Raw genomic sequence first — 22106 nt, 5'->3', positions numbered from 1 at the left:
ATGGTAAAGCGAAGCAGTTACAAAAAGTGTGTCTTCTTTAGCCCGCATAGGGCCCGAAAGAAAAATTGGGAAAAATGGTTCTTTAATGCTTTACTAAATATAATACAAAAATTTATGGAGAAGCGGGCTTCCTAAACCATTACAAGTAGCAATCTGCACAAAGTGTAATGGCGGCAATATCTTATTAGCTTTGAAATTAATAGTGTCCATTCAATAGTGTTCGCTTTATTTTTGGAAACGAAACATGTTTTGCATGTTCTGAATTATGTATTTCTACATTCTTCATCAAATATTTCTCGTATACCAGCTCTTTTTGCGTTTGGTTTTTCGGTTGTCATTGTTAGAAACAAACTTTTAAATTTTCAGTAAACATTTTTTTTTCAAAATTCGAATAAATCGAAATAAATCGAATTTGTAACACCAATTTTCAAATCGAATAATCGATTGGTTGGACAATATTTTAAATTCCGAAAAAATCGATTTTCAACCCCCACTACCCATCCCTAGGTAATACCTCTATTTCGACTTTCGTCGTAATTGAGCAAAAATAAACTTGTTCCATTTTTTCTTTTTATTACAACGCTTTTATCAACTTGCAATGTTGTGGCTCCAGAAACTTTCAATGTTGTGGATCCAGAAACTTTCAATGTTGTGTGTCCGACACCATAAAACCTTTGCTTTGCAAAGTTCCTGTAAAAAAGTCTAGTGCATAGGGCGACATCTGTAGTGAATAGGGCGAGGTAGATTTCTTTAAATAAAATTAATTGGTGCTCGTTTGTATGTACATACATATGTAAATGCATGTGTGTGCACCTTTCTATTAATATCGTTGAATTATTTTAATATCTATCGCAAAATTTTATACAGACAAGACAAAAAAGTAGAAAATAAATAATATAAAAAAAACTTTTAATATACAACGCTTGTATAAATGAAAAGCGTGGGGCGAATGCAATACAAAGCATTATATTTAATTGACAATAGGCAAACTACATAGCATAGACCTAAAATTTCTTCAGCGAAAGTACAAATCTGAGATCGATTTTAAGCGGTCGTTATTCATATATCCACATACATATGAACATATATTACCCTTCATATCAATTCAGGTGGCTATTATATGCGCCCACGCTTTTCATTTTCAATCTCATAAATTGGTTATAACGACTTTTGCTAAAATTTCAAAATCAAAAGTTATCAAAACAAATCTATGGGACTGAGAAATATTATTTTCTACTTTTTAGTCCATTTATAAAAGCGTTGTATATTAGAAAGTTTTTTTTTTTTATATTATATATTATTATTTCTTTAAGTTAAAGTATTAAAGTAATAAATGTAGACTTGACACTTGCAAATTTGACATTTCAGATTTGGAAAAGTAAAAATGCCCTAAGTTAGCAACATTAAGTAAGTTAAATTACGACACTGAAAATACGATAAATTCACACATTTAGCTTAAGTTTTTTACTAAATGTAATTCAACTTTTGGCTTTGCTACTTCCCAAAAAAACTGTTCTGCTTTTCAAAATAATGAGAACTGTGATTTTAGGAGAAAAATATAGTAAATCTTGAAAATTTAAGGATATGTACACATTTTACAGTAAAACATATTAAATTGCGCGCTAACTTAAAAGCAATTTTGACCACTTTGTAAAAAATTTCATGAATATGGTCAACTTTGGGACCTTTGAGGCACATTTTTCGCGGGGCAAGTTTTTAAGATCAAAGAAAAATTTCTAGGAAGTCTTGCTTTGTAGCTTAACAAAAAATTTTCTCCATACTAATATGGCGCAGTCTAATGTATAAACATATATTTGACATAACTTTGTAAATAACCGTACTTACATACGTACATAGTTTTTCAAATCCACATTTCCGATCTAATATTTCATGACACCTGCGAATTACGTTCTACATACATAGAGTCCACTGGAGTATTGTTCCTCATATCCAGCCAAGACACCACGTATCATCGTCCATTAGCAGCACGTCTACGCGATGACATTATTAACCAAGCCGAAAGCCAATTGGCCAACACTAACTACGTCATCACCGTTCATATACTACATGAAATATTCAATTTTCCAAGCTATTGGGTGATAAAGAGTACGATGCCTTTGGTGCGCTCCAAACTGCTAGACGAGCATACCAAGTGGGTGGTGTGGTTAGAGGAGAGTACACATGTCTCACTGAAGGCTCTTTTGGAACAGTTAATACTGGAGGATGCGACACAGGTAAGTAAGAAGATTACAAATGAAATATTTTTCACCCGTGGATATTCAACGAAGGGCTGAGGAAAATATTTATGTATGTATTTACATAAATATATGTAGATACAAAAACATATTTAACCCGAGGATGGGCAGCACTCTAGGAGGCGCTAAGTTAACCCACTGGGCCTAAGTAGGCCCATGTTAATTAAATGGCAGATTTTTCTTATTATAGCGTGATATTGCGTAGGCTGACATCATATGTGGCCTCGTTTGTTAGTTTATAATTTTAGAATGTATTTATGGACAAATAGGCCTCTTATAAGGTGTACATACGAAATGAAAATGTATGAAAGGACTTTTACTATTGATAGAAAACACTTAAATGATTCTAAATTTTGACATCACTTTTTGGGAACGAAGTATACAAATACACGCAAGCTCTTAGGTCGAGTGTCTAAATGCGTTGTAATCAGCCATGATGCAATAATACAAGGTGTTATCGGTTGGCAACTTCTCGCTCTAATTCCGCCATATTGACTGCCTTAGGTGAGACAGTGTTAGTTCTTTAACAATTCTTTGTCTAATAATATAGTTGAATATTTTTTTAATTTTTCTCAGTATACGCATTTTTTTTTCTTAAAAAGGTATTTTATCTTATTTTATTTCATTTCATTACGAATATACTATACAAAAGCAAATTTTGTTTAGGAAAAAATTTGAAATTTTATATTTTTACCCCAAATGGGGCGTAATTTCTTCCCGTTTTTCTTCTCGTTCTACTGAGCTAAGGCAGTGTCAAATCGAGCTGTCATAATTGATACCACCTTGTATTATTGCATCATGGTAATCAGCTTTGTACTTAAGGACTTGCACTAAGAATTTTCGACGCTCTCGTTTATTCCCGTTCTCGTTATTATAAAGATCCCACACAGTGTTGCCACACATATGCTTTTCCTACTAAAACTGGTGGGTTTTTTTTACATTTGGTGGGTTGGTAGGCTAGGTTGGATTTTGGTAGGTTTCGCGACAATAATAGTCATTTGCGAAAAATACACGTTCAAAAATTTGGGTTTAATTTTTGAACCGCGCTGGGACTACTGCTTTTTTTCTAATCTTTTATAGTCTACTTTTTAAACCACTCAATAGTTTTAGGCAATTTTTAATATATTCTGGTTTTAATTTTAGTCGAGGCAACCTAGAAAATGTTGTTTTGCTATGAGTGGTTCAAAATTAAAACCAAAAAGCTCGTGGTTTAAAAATCAAACCAAAATGATTTAATTCGAGTTCCTAGGTTTCATATATAGAAAATTTGGTTTAAAATCTAAACCGAAATAGAAAATGTTTGCATCAATATGCCTAATACAATTGGCTGCTACCATGGCTGTCCGGGTCCAAATTTAAGATTTTTTTTATTCTTAATTATGAAAAAGCTTTCGTGAAGTGTAGCGTGAAGCAAACGAAATAGAAAATGTTTGGATTTAAAATTTAAACCGAACTGTTTAAATTCTAAACCCAACATATGTGCTCTCTTTTAAACTTGGAAGGTTTGTATTTGAAACTAAATTTAGTTTGGTCATATATGTAGTCTAAAAAGTTTAAAATTAAAACCGAAATTTTTAACCGTGTAGAAAATATGTATCTCCGAACATTTTAGCAAACTTGTTTCACCGGTGCATTCGTATAAGGGCGACCATAAACATATAAATGTATCTGATTCGTAAGTGAAAACGTATACCTATATTATTGCCAATATACATTATGAACATCCATAAATACATTCAACAAATTTTATTGAGCTTGAGGCTTGAATTTATTTATATATTGAGCTTGAAAAATTATTGTGGAAAAGCAACAATATTTTTGAAAAAATGGTAGAAGTGATAGCTATTTCGAAAATCACCACATTTCCTCATCAGACTTCTTTCAGTGGGATACGATCCAACGACCCCAGCGGACTCGGCCAGTTTCCTACGCACTGCGCTAAGTTCGCCTTGCAAATTCTTGTTGCCTTTTTCCACTTTTTCATTTGTGAAGCCAACTAAAATCAAGCGTAGCTATCCCAGTGCTATTTAAACTTGATCATGTGGTTGGTGGTTTTGTTGGTTTTGTTGGTTTTTTGTTAATAATTCTATTTTTATAATGTTTAACTTTTAGATGTGCTCGTCCTTAAGTAATTTTTTTTTGTTATTTTATGGCCTTATAACAATTATATTCAAAAATTTTTATTGAGCTTGGGCCGTTTTTAATGAAAAATTATTGTGGAAGAGCAACCGTATTTAAAAAAAAAAAAGGTAGAAGTGATAGCTATTTTGGAAATCACCACATTTCCTCATCAGACTTCTTTTAGTGGGATTCGATCTAACGACTCCAGCTGACTCAGCCAGTTACCTACGCGCCGTCGGCCATAAAACAACGAAAACAAACATCCATAAACACCTTATGTGCCTACAAGTTAATTTAAATTGAACTGAACTACAAAGTTGTACCGAAACTGGTGTGCTCTTTCAATACGTTAGTAAAACCCGTTGTTACATACGCGGCACTGGCTTGGTGAGCCTTTGGCTGTCTAATATTATCAGCATGAAAACTGGAGTACTTCGGGGTCATTTAGAGGTTCTCAAGCCATTCCTGGATGATCCCGCTATCAAGTTTACGGACATTATGCTACCGTGGTTATCCTTCTACAAACCCTATAAGGTCAGAATTCCTGAAAGGGGCTACTGGAAAGCGATAATACTAAGATTGACCAAGAGTCCGAAGTATGGTATACGACGGACATATACCATATTCCAGGAGGAAGTTTTCGAAGTCGAAATATGTGTTCGCGAATGTCTTCATAGAAGGACAAATGGGGACTGAATAAATATTATGTCGAATAGTCAGGCAGCGTTAAAGGCCCAACACTCTTTTCAAATGGCACCAATCCTGGTGGACAGCTGAAAAACTGTTTTGAAGCACCTACAATAGTGTAATGCTCTGGTGGGTTCCGGGACATGAAAGCAACGAAAGGTCTGACTGTCTCGCAAAGCGTGGAGCCCAAATGCACATGCATGGTTTCGAGCTCGTCTGAGGTGCATCTAAAGCATACACTGCAGAGCTACTTAGGAGCTGGGAAGAATCTCAGATTGCGGCCTACTAGGGAGTATCACAGCAAATAAGACAATCAAAGAGATCTATAACTCCTTCCAAGAGGAACGAAAAACTCCTTAACTTAGAAGGGAGGGTCTTAGAACTCTTGCTGGTTCCCTGACAAGACACTGCAAGTTAAAGCCTGATTATGGCAAACTTAACTTAACTTAAGGCTCTCTCTTAAAAATTCTGTTAAATGGGTGTTGCTTATAATTGAACAGCCGAAACTTAACGTAACTTAATGCCACGCCGAAATCTGTTTCATTTTGATTCTCTAAGTTCTACGTTCCGTTAAGTTAAGTTAAGTTGCCATAATCAGGCTTTTAAGATACCATTTGAATTGGGATGGTGGAGGAAACCCCACGTATCATCAACAGCAGACTGATACATCTTGAGGAATGATTGTCTGCTCCATCCAATATTTGTAAAATGGCACCTTCCAAAGAGCTTTACTTCTTCTTAGAACAAACAGGTAGGTTTTGGTCGGTTTTGGTAGGACATTTTGGTAGGAAACAAATGTGGTCGTGGCAGCACTGATTCCACATCAAATGTTGTAAAGCAGAGGTGAGCAAACTCACACTATCACACACATGTGCTTGTGTGCGAAGCAGCGAAGTCGTGCTCAACAGCCAGTGCTCGGACCGCACCACATTTGTGGAATAGATAAAATTTTTTTTTGCTAAATTATATTTCTACTACTTCTACTACCGTAAGCTAAAAAACTACCACATCTTGAAACTTCTTATTTTTTAACTTGTTTATTTGCGCATTAATGAATGGGCATTTTCGACAACAAAAAACAACATTTCTTGCTGCGATGTCGACACGTGCATGAACCAAAAATACAAGATCACGCCTTCTTCTTAGTAGCCCGTTATAATCGCATTTAGGAAAAAAGTTGGGCGACTTTGACATTAGCCGTTTGTATACATTTGTTCGTTGTTTAAAATTTGGTGGTGGCTTTTTACTGCAATTTTCTTAATTTTCGCTTGTGACAACGTGTGCACACATAAGGTAAAGAATAATTTAACACAACGACATATTTTTATATTTGCATAATAACAAGTAAGAAAGTCTAAGTTCGGGCGGAGCCGAACTTTAAATACCCGGCGCAAGTATTAAATATATGTTTTCTACCTTTCCGAAAGCTACCGCTACATGATAAGCCGGCGTGTATAAATTTTAAGTAAACTAGCGTCCTTAAATTTCAAAATATTGAAATTTCAAGCATTTCTGAAATTTACCGTTATATGAAAAGCGGCCGTAATTTTAGTCCGATTTCAACAATTTTCAATGGTTTACTTTTATGTGGAAAGCACAATAACCATACCGAGTTTGGTACAAATTGCTAGAACGGTTAGCGAGATACATATACGTGATCATAAGTGCGCGGTGCCACGCCCATTTTCCAAAATTTTATCATAAACGTATTTCCTGGCAAAGAATTGTTGCAACCATCATTTTGCAGAAATTAGCTTTAATATTTACTGATTTATCGAGGATTTCGTATTTCTCGAAATTACCGTTATATGGGATGTGGGCGTGGTTATTGTCCGATTTTAAAAATTTTCGGCCATTTAGTATGCTGTATCAGGGCCAAAAACTGTGCCAAGTTAGGAAGAAATTGGTGCAGCGGTTACCAAGATATACACATGTAACCATAAGTGGGCGTGGCTACGCCCATTTTCAAAAAAATGTTAATATTCTTATTTTTCGTCTAAAATGTATTATAAATATCAATTTTGAGTGAATTATCTTCAGTAGTTACTAAAATATCGCAGTTTTTGTATTTCTGAAAACTACCGTTATATGGGAGGTAGGCGTGGTTATTGTCCGATTTTGCCCATTTTCAATACCATCCGTCCTACGCCCGAAAGAAGTACACGTACCAAGTTTCGTTAAGATATCTTAATTTTTACTCGAGTTATCGTGTGCACAGACGGACGGACAGACGGACGGACAGACAGTCACCGCTTAATCGATTTCTCTTTTCATTCTGATCATTTATGTATACATTTGTCTATATCTATTTCGATTCGCTTTGCCTGTTACAAACAACCGTTATGTGAACAAAGTTATAATACCCTTGTGCACAAGTGCGCTCGGGTATAAAAATGATTATTCATGCGTTCAACAATTACGCGGTTTTTTTTGTTCTCTTCGTTGTTTACTTCTTACAACAAAGATGGCGTCGAGATTTCAACAGCTAGAAAATAACTTTTTTCATTCTTTCTGGAAGGCGTGATCTTGTGTCTTTCGTTCATTTATTTATTTATTTTATTTATGATCGTCTTCGTGCGTCTTACGATAATTGACGATTGACTGATGCTGTGCTAGCACTTCGGCAAAGCAAATCAAATCACTTGTTGCTGAGACTTCACTGCGCAGCTATTCGAATAATACACACAGAAAATGTTTCGGGAGGAATGGGAAATAAGTTATTAGATGCTCGTAACTCAGCAATTTTTTTCCCCCAAAACAAAAAGGTTAGTGCTTCATTTGCCCTAAAAAACATTAAAAATCGTATTAAACTTGATTTCGAATTTTTAACCCATTCACCCTTCATGAATTGAAATACAATCAGACAGTTACACCCAAACATTTTAAACTTTTTATTTACAGTAATACTTAAGTGCATATAACATATTTATAAATTTATTTATTTTAATCTACCACATTGTTTTGGAATATGCCTCAATTTTTCATGGTGATTTACCTCTAAGATAATTTTTACGCCCGAACACTGTCAACAGCAACTGATTTAATTTGCTTTGCCGAAGTACCAGCGAAGCATCAATCGTCAATTATCGTAAGACACACGAAGATGATGATAGTATACACACCCTGCAGTACGGGGGAGTGACTACAGGACTGCTGAATCGGTAGCTAACTGATAAACACCGTCAATTACCGCAGTGTATTTCATCGATTACTTTTACAAGGCAATGTCCTAGGCGGTAGTCACCGTCGGCTCTCTCTGCACTACCGGGAGTTACTAAAGTGATTTATTGGCGCCCTCTGTCGTAGTTTTTCGCTATTCTGCTTCCGACTTGTTCGACTCTGCACTACCATGTGCACTACCACGGGTTAATAGAGTAACTACTTACCTAGGAGTCGGTGCAGTAGCGGTTCGAAAGTAGCGATTGACTCCAGCAGTACTGGAGGGCAGTGTGTGGACTATACAATTTTCTTTTAGTGGTAGATAGCCTTAAAAATTGTGAAAGATTCCAAAACAATGTGGTAGATTTACATATACATATTTATGTATGCATTAGGGCGGGTCAATTTCTATGGGAGATTTTTTCGACTATGCGCGTATAGAACAGAAGGATTCTATGTGTAATACTAAAATTTGTTGAAGAAACCATGGGTTTAAAATCAATTTAGAGTTTTCCAAATTGAGAAAATATCATTTTGCTGTAGTGTCGTAAAGAAGTACTTTAATTATGTATAAAAATTTGCTATAAGTGGTTTTTTGGTATGGGGAGTCCATTTCTACATTTATATTTTTCTTAAAACTTCCAACAGTGAAAATTTTAACATTTTATTCGAAACCTATTCCCGTAATTTGGCAAACTTCAAATTGATTTTAGACTCATGGTTTCTTCAGCAAATTTGCTTAGAATTACACGTAGAATCCTCCTATGCTATACGCCCATAATAAAAAAATTTCCCCGCCCTAGTATGTATGTAATAAAACATTTAAGTTTTTTAAGTATTTTATTAGTCTACAAAAGATACATACAATACTTTCACACATATGTATATATATTACTAATGAAAAGAAAAACAAACCCGTACGCATTTCGCTGTTACATATGTAGGTATGTCAAAAAACGATGAGCTTTCTCCGGAACTATCTTCTACCGGTAATGGTTTTGGAGGGCTGTCTTTTCTCCTGAAAAGTATTTATTATTAAAATATATTTCATAAATAGCTTAATATATTTACGTTAGAGTCATTTTAGCGAAGACGCTACCACAGGTGATCATAGATCGATTTCTTTCGAGTTAGTTTTCACTACTTTCTCTATTTTAAATCTGAGCGCACTTGTGCACAAGGGTATATTAATTTTGTTCACATAACGGTTGTTTGTAACAGCCAAAACGAATCGAAATACATATAGACAAATGTATACATAAATGCTCAGAATGAATAGAGAAATCAATTAAGCCATGTCTGTCTGTACGTCCGTCCGTGTACACGATAACTCGAGCAAAAATTGAGATATCTCAACGAAATTTGGTATGTAGGTTTCCGTTAACCCAAGGTAAGTTGGTATTGAAAATGGGCGAAATCGGACTGTAACCACGCCCACTTCCCATATAACGGTAATTTCCAGAAATACGAAAACTGCGATATTTTAGTAAGTAATGAAGATAATTCACTCAAAATTGAAATCTACAATAATTTTCAGACGAAAAATAAGAATATTATAAATTTTTGGAAAATAGGCGTAGCCACGCCCACTTATGATTACATGTGTATATCTTGGTAACCGCTGCACCAATTTCTTCCTAACTTGGCAAAGTTTTTGGCCCTGATACAGCATACTAAATGGCCGAAAATTTTAAAAATCGGACAATAACCACGCCCACATCCCATATAACGGTAATTTAGAGAAATACAAAATCTTCGATAAATCCGTAAATATTAAAGCTAATTTATTCAAAATTGATGCTTGCAACAATTCTTTACCAAGAAATATGTTTATGGTAAAATTTTGGAAAACGGGCGTGGCACCGCCCACTTATGATCACATATATGTATCTCGGTAATCGTTCTTCCATTTGTACCAAACTTGCTATGGCTATTGTGCTTGCTCCGTAAAAGCAAAACGTTGAAAATTATTGAAATCGGACTAAAATTACGGCCGCTTTTCATATAACGGTAAATTTCAGAAATGCTTGAAACTGCAATATTTCGAAATTTAAGGACGCTAATTTACTCAAAATTGATACACCCCGGCTTACCATCTAGCGGTAGCTTTCGGAAAGGTGAAAATACATATATTTAATACCTGCGCCGGGTATTTAATGTTCGGCTCCACCCGAACTTAGACTTTCTTACTTGTTATTGTTACAAACGCAACCGTAGGACGAATATCTCTCATATTGTATTTTCTCATAAAGTTGACAAGGCAATGCTCGTGTATTTAAGTTGACAATGCAAATAATAATTATCCAAATAGAAAGTGATTTATTACAAAAATATATTTACATTTGGTGAGAAGTTTTCAGAAATGCTTATTGGACGTCCCAACCGTCACGGCCAATTTCGTTTTTTAACCTGACTTTGAAAATACGAAATAAAGTAATTATATTAAAAGTATAATAAATATTCATGTGAAACAAGTAGAGCTCATTTTACTCACGAACTTTGCATCCACAATAGAGACTCGTTCCACCCGTCACAAAATACTGCCCCACCCACCACAAGCTAAAGGAGTTTTTATACCCGAGCGCACTTGTGAACAAGGGTATATTAATTTTGTTCACATAACGGTTGTTTGTAACAGCCAAAACGAATCGATATAGATATAGACTAATGTATACATAAATGCTCAGAATGAATAGAGAAATCGATTAAGCCATGTCTGTCTGTCCGGCTGTCCGTCCGTCCGTGTACACGATAACTCGAGCAAAAATTGAGATATCTCAACGAAATTTAGTATGTAGGTTTCCGTTAATCCAAGGTAGGTCGGTATTGAAAATGGGCGAAATGGGACTGTAACCACGCCCACTTCCCATATAACGGTAATTTCCAGAAATACGAAAACTGCGATATTTTAGTAACCAATGAAGATAATTCACTCAAAATTGATATCTACAATAATTTTCAGACGAAAAATAAGAATATTATAAATTTTTGGAAAATGGGCGTAGCCACGCCCACTTATGGTTACATGTGTATATCTTGGTAACCGCTGCACCAATTTCTTCCAAACTTGGCAGAGTTTTTGGCCTTGATACAGCAACTAAATGGCCGAAAATTTTAAAAATCGGACAATAACCACGCCCACATCCCATATAACGGTAATTTAGAGAAACACAAAATGTTCGATAAATCCGTAAATATTAAAGCTAATTTATTCCAAATTGATGCTTGCAACAATTCTTTACCAAGAAATATGTTTATGGTAAATTTTTGGAAAATGGGCGTGGCACCGCCCACTTATGATCACATATATGTATGTCGGTAACCGTTCTACCAATTTGTACCAAACTCGGTATTTTTATTGTGCTTGCCACATAAAAGCAAAACGTTGAAAATTACTGAAATCGGACTAAAATTACGGCCGCTTTTCATATAACGGTAAATTTCAGAAATGATTGAAACTGCAATATTTCGAAATTTAAGGACGCTAATTTACTCAAAATTGATACACCCCGGCTTACCATCTAGCGGTAGCTTTCGGAAAGGTGAAAAAACATATATTTAATACTTGCGCCGGGTATTTAATGTTCGGCTCCACCCGAACTTAGACTTTCTTAACTGTTAACTTTATTTTCTTTTTCGATGGTCATATTATTGCCTTTTTATAATCAGGCAATATTAAAAAAGGATTTTTCACCATCGAATAAACAGTGAGTTAGGTATTTGCAAATTATTTTTATTTGCAAATAGCTTACGTATAAACGTAGTAACAATTATCTATTTTCAAGTATACATACATATGTATGTATCCGTAGTTGGTATGATTGCCGTACTGAGTGCCATACCTGCATAAGAGCGTTGAGCTTGCGCTTGCTAGCTTGTTTTTTTTTCTAGCCGGTATGTGTGGTTGGCCAAAGGGTTATACACAACTTTCTACAAGGAGCGCGATGAATTGCCAAATGAAATGTGAAGTTTCATAACTAGGCACTTGGTAAATCACCTGAAATCTTAGTCAGAATATTTTTCGGCTAGTAGTCGTAATATCGGTTAGGTACAAAATCCATTTTTGCAGCATTCATAGATCTCCAGAGTACTTCGACATTGAAAAACACATTTGAATCTGTGTGCCTCCGAAAGAGTCTTTCTTCCTTCTGTCACATCGTACTCTGTCAACAGGGTTTTCCGCTTACACTCATACAAAAATCAAATTCATGTCGAAATTGGATCCTACCCCAGAATTGCGCATGCAGCTTTCAGACATTATATCGAACTACTATTTTATACAATAATTAATAACAGTGAAACAATTTCTTTCTTCACATTAAAATTTAAAGTATGTATACTGTTTCTAGTATAAGTTTTTATTCATATTTGGATTGCAGTGCCTTTGATTTTTAGTAATTTGATGTGGGGTTCCATAAAATGAAAGGTGTTTAGTAAGGGTTCCAACATCTTAAAAGTTTAAGAACCCCTGGTGTAGTGGTAAGCAGTGCGCGCTTCCACTCCGCAGCGCCTGGGTTCAAGCCCTGGTCAAAGCAACATGGCAAAAAATATAGAAAAAAGGTTTTTTCTTAACAGCGGCCGTCCCTCGGCTGGCAATGGCAAACCACCGAGTGAATTTCTGCTATGAAAAACAGCTTCTCATAAAAATACAATCGCCGTTTGGAGTCGGCGTAAAACTGTAGGCACCTCTGTTATGTGTGACAACATCAAGGCGCACGCCACAAGTCGGAGGAGAAGCTCGGCCAAACACTAACATATGTGTAAGCGCCAATCTATATATATATATATATATGGTATGCAAAAAATCTCGTTTTTCGACAGAAAATCCCATCCGCCCGTTTGAGTCATAAAATCCCGAAAAAAGGGCGAAATCCCGCAAACTGGCTGCACTGGTCCGACCTAATTCCTTTTTTTTTCCTTTTTATTTCGGCCACTGACTTTGAATTTCCCTAAGTCGAATGCATTTGAAAGTAGTATCAAGACACTTTCGACCTCTGTTTTTGAGTTAAACGAGTTAGTTATTTAAATCCAATTTGGACCAGGTGCTCACATCAAAAATTATAATTTCCACTCTCATTAACTGAAACACTGTCGTAAGCATATCCAATCAGCTGATGAATTTGATTCTGTAGCTGAATGAGATATGAATTTGCCGCCCTGTTTTCTACTGATAATTAGTCTGTTCGACAAGCAGATAATCAAGGCGAATTTATACAAGGTGGTGTTGTATGATCAGCTGATTTCTTCGCTTTGCATGTATTTTGTCTTTGCTTTTACTGATTTGACAGTAAACTTTGGGGCGAATTGCGATTTGACATAACACCCGCAATACAAAATATATGTGGTTGTTATTGTTGTAATCTAAATTCGCCAGTAACACCACCTTGTATAAATTCATGATGCAAAAAATAAGATGATGTACATAGAGAACTTCACGCTCTAAATCCGCCATGTGGACTTCCTTAGAAAAACCGTGTGATCTCTTTTCTTATTTTGAGAGGGATTTTGCTGAATAGTAGTATAAAGTTGACGAAATACTGAGTAGGCAACACTGCTTCATTATTCGAAGTTTGCTTTGTTCATATTCGCTGTCATTTGTTTTCCTGATTTCGAGAATTTGTGTAAATGTTTTATTAAATCCAATTATTCTTCAATTAAATTATAATTTCACTTCTATCAACACGTTCAAGTAAGTTGTAAGCGAGTCTTTAATTACTTATTTAACAGAAAACTATTAATAAGTAGCCCTATTACAGGTTTTAATTCGTTTATATTGTGTTCATGCCACAGTGCAGCACCGCCCGAGTGCGAATGTGTTTTGTGGTGTCCCTGCCCAAGTGCTACATCGCCCTGCGTTAGTGCGTTTTGTTCCTGCCCAAGTGCTGCATCGCCCGAATGCGAGTGAAACTTTTAAAATACCTCCAAGTAAGTTTATACTGGGTATTTAATAACCAAATAATAATAAAACGTATTGAGTGAATTTTATACCATGTTCTGACCGACATCGAAAACATGTTTTCGTTGCTAAAACTGGTTTTCGACCTAAAACTTGTGTTTTCGTCAATGTAAAATCTGTCAAACGAAAACAGGTTTTCGCTGAAAACCACTTGAAAACTCACGTTCCACTCATTCCAATCGGTGTCTGCGCTAGTTTTTTTCGATTATTTATCGAAGTGGAAGTCATATTTTATCATCTTTAATACGCCATTTCGGATTTATTGCTAATTGGCTGACCAAAATTAAATAAGCATGGAAGTAAAAGGTTGTTAATGAAAAGAAATTGAAGAAAAAGTATTTTGGTTTTGTATTTGTGCAGCAAAACTGTAAACCAAGGATGTAAGAAATGTCAACGAAAAGACCAACAGTCGATGTGAACAGCCTTCGGCCCACAATCCCAAAACTCGTTTTCAAGGTGTTTTCGTTGTCGGTTGTTGTTGTTGTTGTTGTAGCGGCTACAACAACCCCGCCCAGGATGGTTGGTATCTCAGTCGTTGTCGTCAAGTTCCACTAACGGCAAGCCTAGGAAGCATGCAGCTTCTGTGGGGTTGGTCCACTGGGACAAAGCCGTTAGGGTTGTCGGGTTTTCCGGGCATGCGAAGAGATGTTTCGAGTCATGTGGGTCTCTCCGCATGCCGGACACTCATTCGGCACATCCTCATTCAATCTACTCAGGTAGGAGTTTAACCTGCTGCAGTAGCCAGAGCGAAGTTGTGCTAGTGTTGTGCGAGTCTCCCGAGGCCGATGAAGCTCCGTCTCATCTGTGTCCGGGGGTGGTATGCCTAGAACGGCATTCACAGGTCTGGAGTCTACATAACTCGAGACTGACTCCCTGTGAATGCCGTTCAGGGCCTGTCGGTAAGCTGTCGGGTTCAGAGGTTGCTTGATGAACCTCTGGACTTCGTCCGTCAGTTCATATAGATGCCTCCTGACGTGCCTAGGCGAGGGCTCCTCTGCAAGCAGCTGTCTGTTTGGGTGGCCACTTCTGTGGCTCCCGATCAGGAACTGCTTGCAGAGCATTATATTGTGCTCCTTTACGGGGAGCATTTGCGCCACGCCGTGAAGATGGTGTTCGGGCGACATCAGGAGGCATCCTGTCGCTATCCTGAGTACGGTGTTCTGTGCAGTCTGTAGCTTCGTCCACTGCGTCCTACTAGTCTCCGGCGAACACACTGGCGCTGCGTAATTCAAAACCGGCCGGCCTATTGCCTTGTATGTTGCCAGCAACGTTTCTTTGTCTTTCCCCAAATACTGCCGGCTAGCGACTTGAGGACCTTGTTGCGGCTCTGTACTTTATTGACAATAGCGGTTGCGTGCGCAGAGAAGGAGAGCAGGCTCCGCTTATGTACGTTTACTAGTTGCCGAATCTCCGCGTTGAGATCCCTGATACGGAGATCTCCGGGTTCGGCCTGACGAAGGCTATCACGCTCATCGGCTAGAACAGCCGCTTCGGCAGGGAAGTTTGGACGTGGGTCCGTTATACATCCTGCCGGTATGAAGCGAGCTGCAGCAGCAGTGAAAGCCCTGCGGAACTTACGTTCACCGAGATGGACGTCGGTTGGTGTGGGGAGCGCCGTGAAGGTGTTTTCGGTAAACTCCGCGTAACCTTTCCAATCAGCTTTAGAAAAGTTGATATAGGTCCGGTGTTTGGCGGAGGCAAAGTCGGTTGGTTTATCTATCGAGATGACTATGGGTAGGTGGTCTGATGCTAAAGTCAGCATAGGTCGCCATGTTATGCTGTTTATCAGACCAGCGCTGACTATGGTGATGTCTGGCGAGCTACTGCAGTTACCCATAATCCTGGTGGGTGCGTCGTCGTTCAATGTGCAGAATGTCGAATCGTCTATCTGCTCAGCCAAGTCTGTTCCCCTACGATCGTTTGACAGGCTTGAGTGCCAAAGATCGTGGTGCGCATTAAAGTCACCTACTACCATACGGTTTTAACCTCTGAGGAGCGCACCTAAATCAGGGTGATATCCTGCCGGGCAGCAGGTGACAGGGGGTATGTATATGTTAAATATTTCGTGCTCAACATCGCCTGACCGGATAGCGATGCCCTGACATTCTACGGTGGTATCCCTGCGGTCGATGTCTGCTTCGATTAGACGATACTGCACGGTGTGGTGCGTGATAAACGCTAAGCCACCACCATTATCTCGCTCGCGATCTCGACGGTGCACGCTGTACCCGGCGCAATTCAACAAAGTTGAATTGCTGTGCAACTTCGTCTCTTGGACCGCTGATATCAATATACCATGCCGACACATGAAGACGGTTATCTCCTCAATCTTGCTCTGTAGCCCGTTGCAGTTAAATTGAAGGAGCTTCATGTGGTTCGGGAGACGTGTCGTGATGTGGGGTGTAAGTGATGTGTGTGTTCTTACCGCCGTTGGCTGTGTGCGCTGCTGTGATGGTTGCCGCCCTGGGGTGGTGGCGGAAGGCGTCGCAATTGAGGTCTGCGACCGAGCAGCGCAACACGGGCCCTCGAAGTTCCCAGTCTAATCTCGCGTGGTACGCAGACCTGAGCATGCCCTAAAGTGGCACCAGCCAAGGCTGGTGTTGCACTTGACTGATGTCACATTACGGAATATCCTGGTCTAACATACCGTGCAGATTGTAGAGGGAACCAGGAGTTGTTGGCGGCGGCGTGTGGGTGGTGGTGCGGTTGTGTGTGTTATGTGGTCTGTCGTGGCTGTGGTATGGTCTGTGGTGTTATTATGTTGTTGTGTTGTGGTGACTGTGTGAGGCTGCTCGGGTAGACTGAGGTTAGCCGTGGAGGCTGCTCTGTTTGAGCAACAGGGGGCCACGTACGACGTGGTCCACTGTCGATGTGTCCGTAGTCCCGAGCAGACTCTGAGGTGACTCCACCCCTCGCAGGCATTACACTTGACTGAGGTGGAGTTGTGGTGAAGTCGTCTCCGGCATACACAGCAGGTGTAGGTTTCTGACCCTGGGTTTGACTCGATGCCAGCCCTGAGTAGAAGAATACGTAGTGAATGTAGCCCTATGGACGAACAACTTCTGAGATACTTCGCCGACCTAAACGGGGTTAGATCGCCGAAACAACATCCCTTGGTCGGGTAAAACCCGAGTCATTCCGGTACGTAGAACCGGCTGTCGTGGGAATGTTCGTTGTCGGTCAGAACATTCCCTGCAAAAAATTGTGCGACTAATCTCTAAAGAGAGTATTCCGAGATTACTCTCAATCGGGTACAATTGGGCATTAATTAGTCCCAACTAGTCTCATAAGGGTACTAATGGAGGTCAATTAGTCTCAACTCATCCCTTATGGGTATAATTGGAGATCAATTAGTCCCCAACTCATCTCTAATGGGTACTATTAACGATTTAATGATATGTACGCACTTAGTCAATCAAATTTCATGTGCGGCGTTCGCATACAGAGAGAGTATTCGCCTAACAAAGCTGAGCACCCCGGTTCGAATCTCAGCTGGCGCAAATTTCTGTTTTTATTTTTTAAAAGTGAATAGTCGCTTTTTATACCCGTTCGGGTATAAAGGTGAACAATTAGTCTCTTCATAGGACATGCTCGAACAAAAGCGATTAGTTCATTCCATATAAAGAGATCAAAAGTGGTATTAGTCGCATGCTCCGTTGCGATTGCTCCCGGAGTCATCCCGGATTAGTCCCATTTTTTGCAGGATTGTATTAGCATTGCAGGTCATACATAGCTTTTCTTGTGCTACTGCCCAAGTGCTACCTCGTCCAGCGTGTGTGTGTGTTGTTGCTGCTACTGCTCAAGTGCTACTTCGCCCAGCGTTTGTGTGTATTGTTGTTCCTGCCCAAGTGCTGCATCGCCCGAGTGCGAGTGAATCTTTTTAAAGAGGTGGTATTCAATACCATGAATGGAACTCTGGTGGAAACCTGCAAGAAATATCTGCACCGTCAAATGGTCTGAGTTCTGACGTAAAGAAGCTCTTTTTTAGAAGTCGTATGCATTTCCGCATAAAATACCTCAATAAGAAATTAAAACATTAATATAAATCTAGTAAAATCTTGCAACTTATGGCGAGTTTGGGAACTCAACTAAATACAAGTAACAAAGAATTTTCACAAAATTTCAGTTTCAACTATGTGGCCAGACATTTTATGCTTATAATAAAATTACTGCATTGAAAAATTAGCTAAAATGCGCATAAAACAATCACAAAATATCTAATGCTTAAATATTTAAATACTTCATATCAGCGTTTGCACTGACACGTCTAACCGCACTTTAAGTTATAGTACCAGGCTGGCCGGGCTTTGTCCCCGTACTTTTAAAATTTTTCAAGATCTGGATACCTTTAAAAAAATATTTTGGAAAAAATGGATTTCGATATCTATTAAGTAAATTTCATACTCCAAAATTTAGGTGGCAACCGTATTCCGAAATAAGCTGGAATGATTGGTACATACATTGAGCTTATATGTACTGTGTATATACAGGGTGTCCCAGAAGTAACCTGCCAAACTTGGGAGAAGGTAGGTGGGGTGGTGAGCTCCCTGATAAGCAACAATTTTTCAAGTAAAAGTGTCACCGTTTTTGAAATATTTAAATTTTTTTGAATTAAAGAAAAATCGTGCCTTTTCATGTATTTTCTTTAACTGCATCTACAAACTAGGCTACACTTAGTAAATTTTTTATGTAAAATACTTTCAGATAGTTGCTTCTCCATATTCAAATGCCATGTAGTTAAAATATATTAAGGGACCATCAAAAAATTATAACTATTTTGGGATTTTTAACTCTTTGATATTTTCTTCCCCAACTTTGACTATCTCTGGTAAAAAAAAATGTACTGAGCTATAACTTTACATTACATAAAAAAAATTGCTCATTTAATAAATATTTCAGAAATGTGCCACTCTTACTATTTCGAATAGAATAAAAAAAGTTATAGCCGCTTTTATGGGTAAAGGACTGAGACACGCTAGAATGTATTTAATAGATTTAAATTTAAGTTGCTCTTGTTACCGACCAATGACATGTTAAATAGTGCAAAGGTACATTATTACCTGCTACTGACATTATTTTCCGTGCTGGAAATATTTTTACCAGCAGCAATTTGCCAGCAAGAAAAACAGCTGATCAAAAACATCTGTTTGCATTTTATGAAAATTATGAAATTTATTTTGATGATTTTTCAGTTTAAATTAACTTGCACATCTAGCAGATGTCTCGAAATAAAGCAAATACTCATTAACGTTTTCTTAGGAAATAATTTTAGGCGAACCTTAAATTTATATTATTTTCGTGTTTCAGTTTCATGCATTTGTATGTAACCAAAATTTCGATAAGCTGTACTAAAAACTTGCAAGTTTTTGATAATTTTGCGTTCGCGTACTTCTTGGGGTAACCTGCAAGTTGCTGCTGGACATTTTTCACTGGAGATCTATTCGAACAGACTAAATGAGTAGTGCATAATGACGTTTATTCTCTACCAGTAGAGAAATAATCGGTAGAGAAGAGTTACAGAAACGAGCTGCAGATCTCGACATTTAACAAACTCCTGTTTCCACGACTCGGCACCAAAAAAACAAAAGATCCGTACATCATCCGGACTGCGCCCCTCGTGTCTTTTGATCGGGAAAGGAGAGCAAAACCCGTTAGGATTATTTATTTATTTAACAAGTAAGAAAGTCTAAGTTCGGGCGGGGTCGAACATTAAATACCCGGCGCAAGTATTACATATATGCCTTTTCACCTTTCCGAAAGCTACCGCTACATGGTAAGCCGGGGTGTATCAATTTTGAATAAATTAGCGTCCTTAAATTTCGAAATATTGACGTTTCGAGCATTTCTAAAATTTACCGTTATATGAAAAGCCGTGATTATAGTCCGATTTCAATAATTTTGAACGTTTTGCTTTTATGTGGCAAGCACAATAACCATACCGAGTTTGGTACAAATTGGTAGAACGGTTGCCGAGATACATATATGTGATCATAAGTGGGCGGTGCCACGCCCATTTTCCAAAATTTTATGATAAGCATATTTCCTGATAAAGAATTGTTGAAAGCATCAATTTTGAATAAATTAGCTTCAATATTTACGGATTTATCGAAGATTTCGTATTTCTCCAAATTACCGTTATATGGGATGTGGGCGTGGTTATTGTCCGATTTTTAAAATTTTCGGCCATTTGGTATCCTGTACCAAGGCCAATGACTGTGCCAAGTTTGGAAGAAATCGGTGCAGCGGTTGCCAAGATATACACATGTAACCATAAGTGGGCGTGGCTACGCCCATTTTCAAAAAAAATTTTAATATTCTTATTTTTCGTCTAAAAGTTATTGCAAATATCAATTTTGAGTGAATAATCTTCAGTAGTTACTAAAATATCGCAGTTTACGTATTTCTGAAAATTACCGTTATATGGGAGATAGGCGTGGTTATTGTTCGATTTTGCCCATTTTCAATACCATCCGTCCTACGCCCGAAAGAAGTACACGTACCAAGTTTCGTTAAGATATCTTAATTTTTACTCGAGTTATCGTGTGCACAGACGGACAGACGGACGGACGGACGGACGGACGGACGGACGGACGGCCGGACAGACAGTCACCGCTTAATCGATTTCTCTTTTCATCCTGATCATTTATGTATACAGTTGTCTATATCTATCTCGATTCGTTTTGCCTGTTACAAACAACCGTTATGTGAACAAAGTTATAATACCATTGTGCACAAGTGCGCTCGGGTATAAAAATCATATGCCGAGTCGGACAATTGGCTTGCTCCTAGGCCATCACCATGCCAAAAATAATTCCAACCACTTTTAACTAATAAAAAACTACAAAATGAATTGCTTTTAAAGTAGTTAATTTTCCGACATACATACATACATGAGGCATTCTTTTTAACCGACTTCAAAGAAAGAGGAGGTTATCAATTCGTCGGTATATTTTTTTTGTGTGTTACCGCATAACTTTCTATCACTTAACCGATTTCTATAATTTTACCTCAGAAAGCTAATTTAGGGTGCGTTCACACAGAAAGCCGAGCGAAGAAAAGTGGAGTGGAGTGAAGCTCACAGTGAACGAGGCGGCGCGGAGTTTTTTGAATGGATTCGACTACAGAGATACCACAAAACTTACCGCCAGTGAAAAGCTGCAAATATATTTGCTCAATCTTGTTCTAAAGACTAGTGGAAAAATCGTTCTTATTTAAATATTTTGATATTTTGTTTGCTGCAGCGTTATGAAGAAGAAAAATTAAATCGAACACTTTCATATAGCTACAGCAATTTGAAACAGTGTTGCCAGCGAAAAATTTCGTTTGGAGCTAAAACGGTCGAAAAAAAGAGCTAAAAAGAGCTAAATATTTTCGGCAATTTTAATAAAAACAACGAATTTTATAAGTTGAAGTGCTGAAAAAATCTTTTAAAACCGAAATAAGGTACATATATTTCGAATTCGTTGCTATAGCACTTATAACAGTGAACTAAAAATACTTTACAAACTGTTAAAGTCTGTAATTTCAGATATTTGAATTGAATAATTTTTTCGCAAAATTTTTCTGGAAAGTTTTACTTCCAGCTCTCCCTAAAGGTAAAATTAGTAAGATAAAAGAAAATGCGTGCTATCAGAAAAAGGATTTTCTTTTAATTAATTTTTGAATTCTTTAACCTAGATCCAAGAGTTTATGGTGGAACACTGAATCTTGAAATTTTCCATTTTATCAACGCTTTAGTTTTGGCTTATTTATACCAAATACAACTCAAAATTTCTAGAGCTAAAAAAGTGCTAGAGAAATTTGAAAAGAGCTAAAAAAAGAGTTAGGAGCTAAAACCCAATTGTCGGAGCTGAATAGAAAAATAAAGAGCTAAATCTAGCTCCAAAAGCACCAAAATGGCAACACTGATTTGAAAGCTTCACTCCGTT

The 22106-nt window shown here is 37.7% G+C and overlaps 1 protein-coding gene across 1 annotated transcript in view; it reads left to right on the top strand.

Moving 5' to 3' along the window:
• Positions 1-1923: 1923 nt before the first annotated feature.
• LOC118751565 overlaps positions 1924-22106 on the top strand; it is a gene marked incomplete at its 5' end in the record, with an annotated part of 56011 nt that continues 35828 nt past the window's right edge. The window contains 1 exon segment of the mRNA XM_036486383.1: positions 1924-2234. Within this exon segment, the coding sequence (XP_036342276.1) occupies positions 1924-2234 (311 nt within the window).

Source organism: Rhagoletis pomonella, unplaced genomic scaffold (assembly GCF_013731165.1).
Source record: "Rhagoletis pomonella isolate Grant_MI unplaced genomic scaffold, Rhpom_1.0 Rhpom_scaffold_00806, whole genome shotgun sequence".
In the NCBI taxonomy this organism is placed as follows: domain Eukaryota; kingdom Metazoa; phylum Arthropoda; class Insecta; order Diptera; family Tephritidae; genus Rhagoletis; species Rhagoletis pomonella.
Note: the sequence above shows the minus strand (reverse complement) of the source record. Positions and strands in the feature narration are given on the sequence as shown.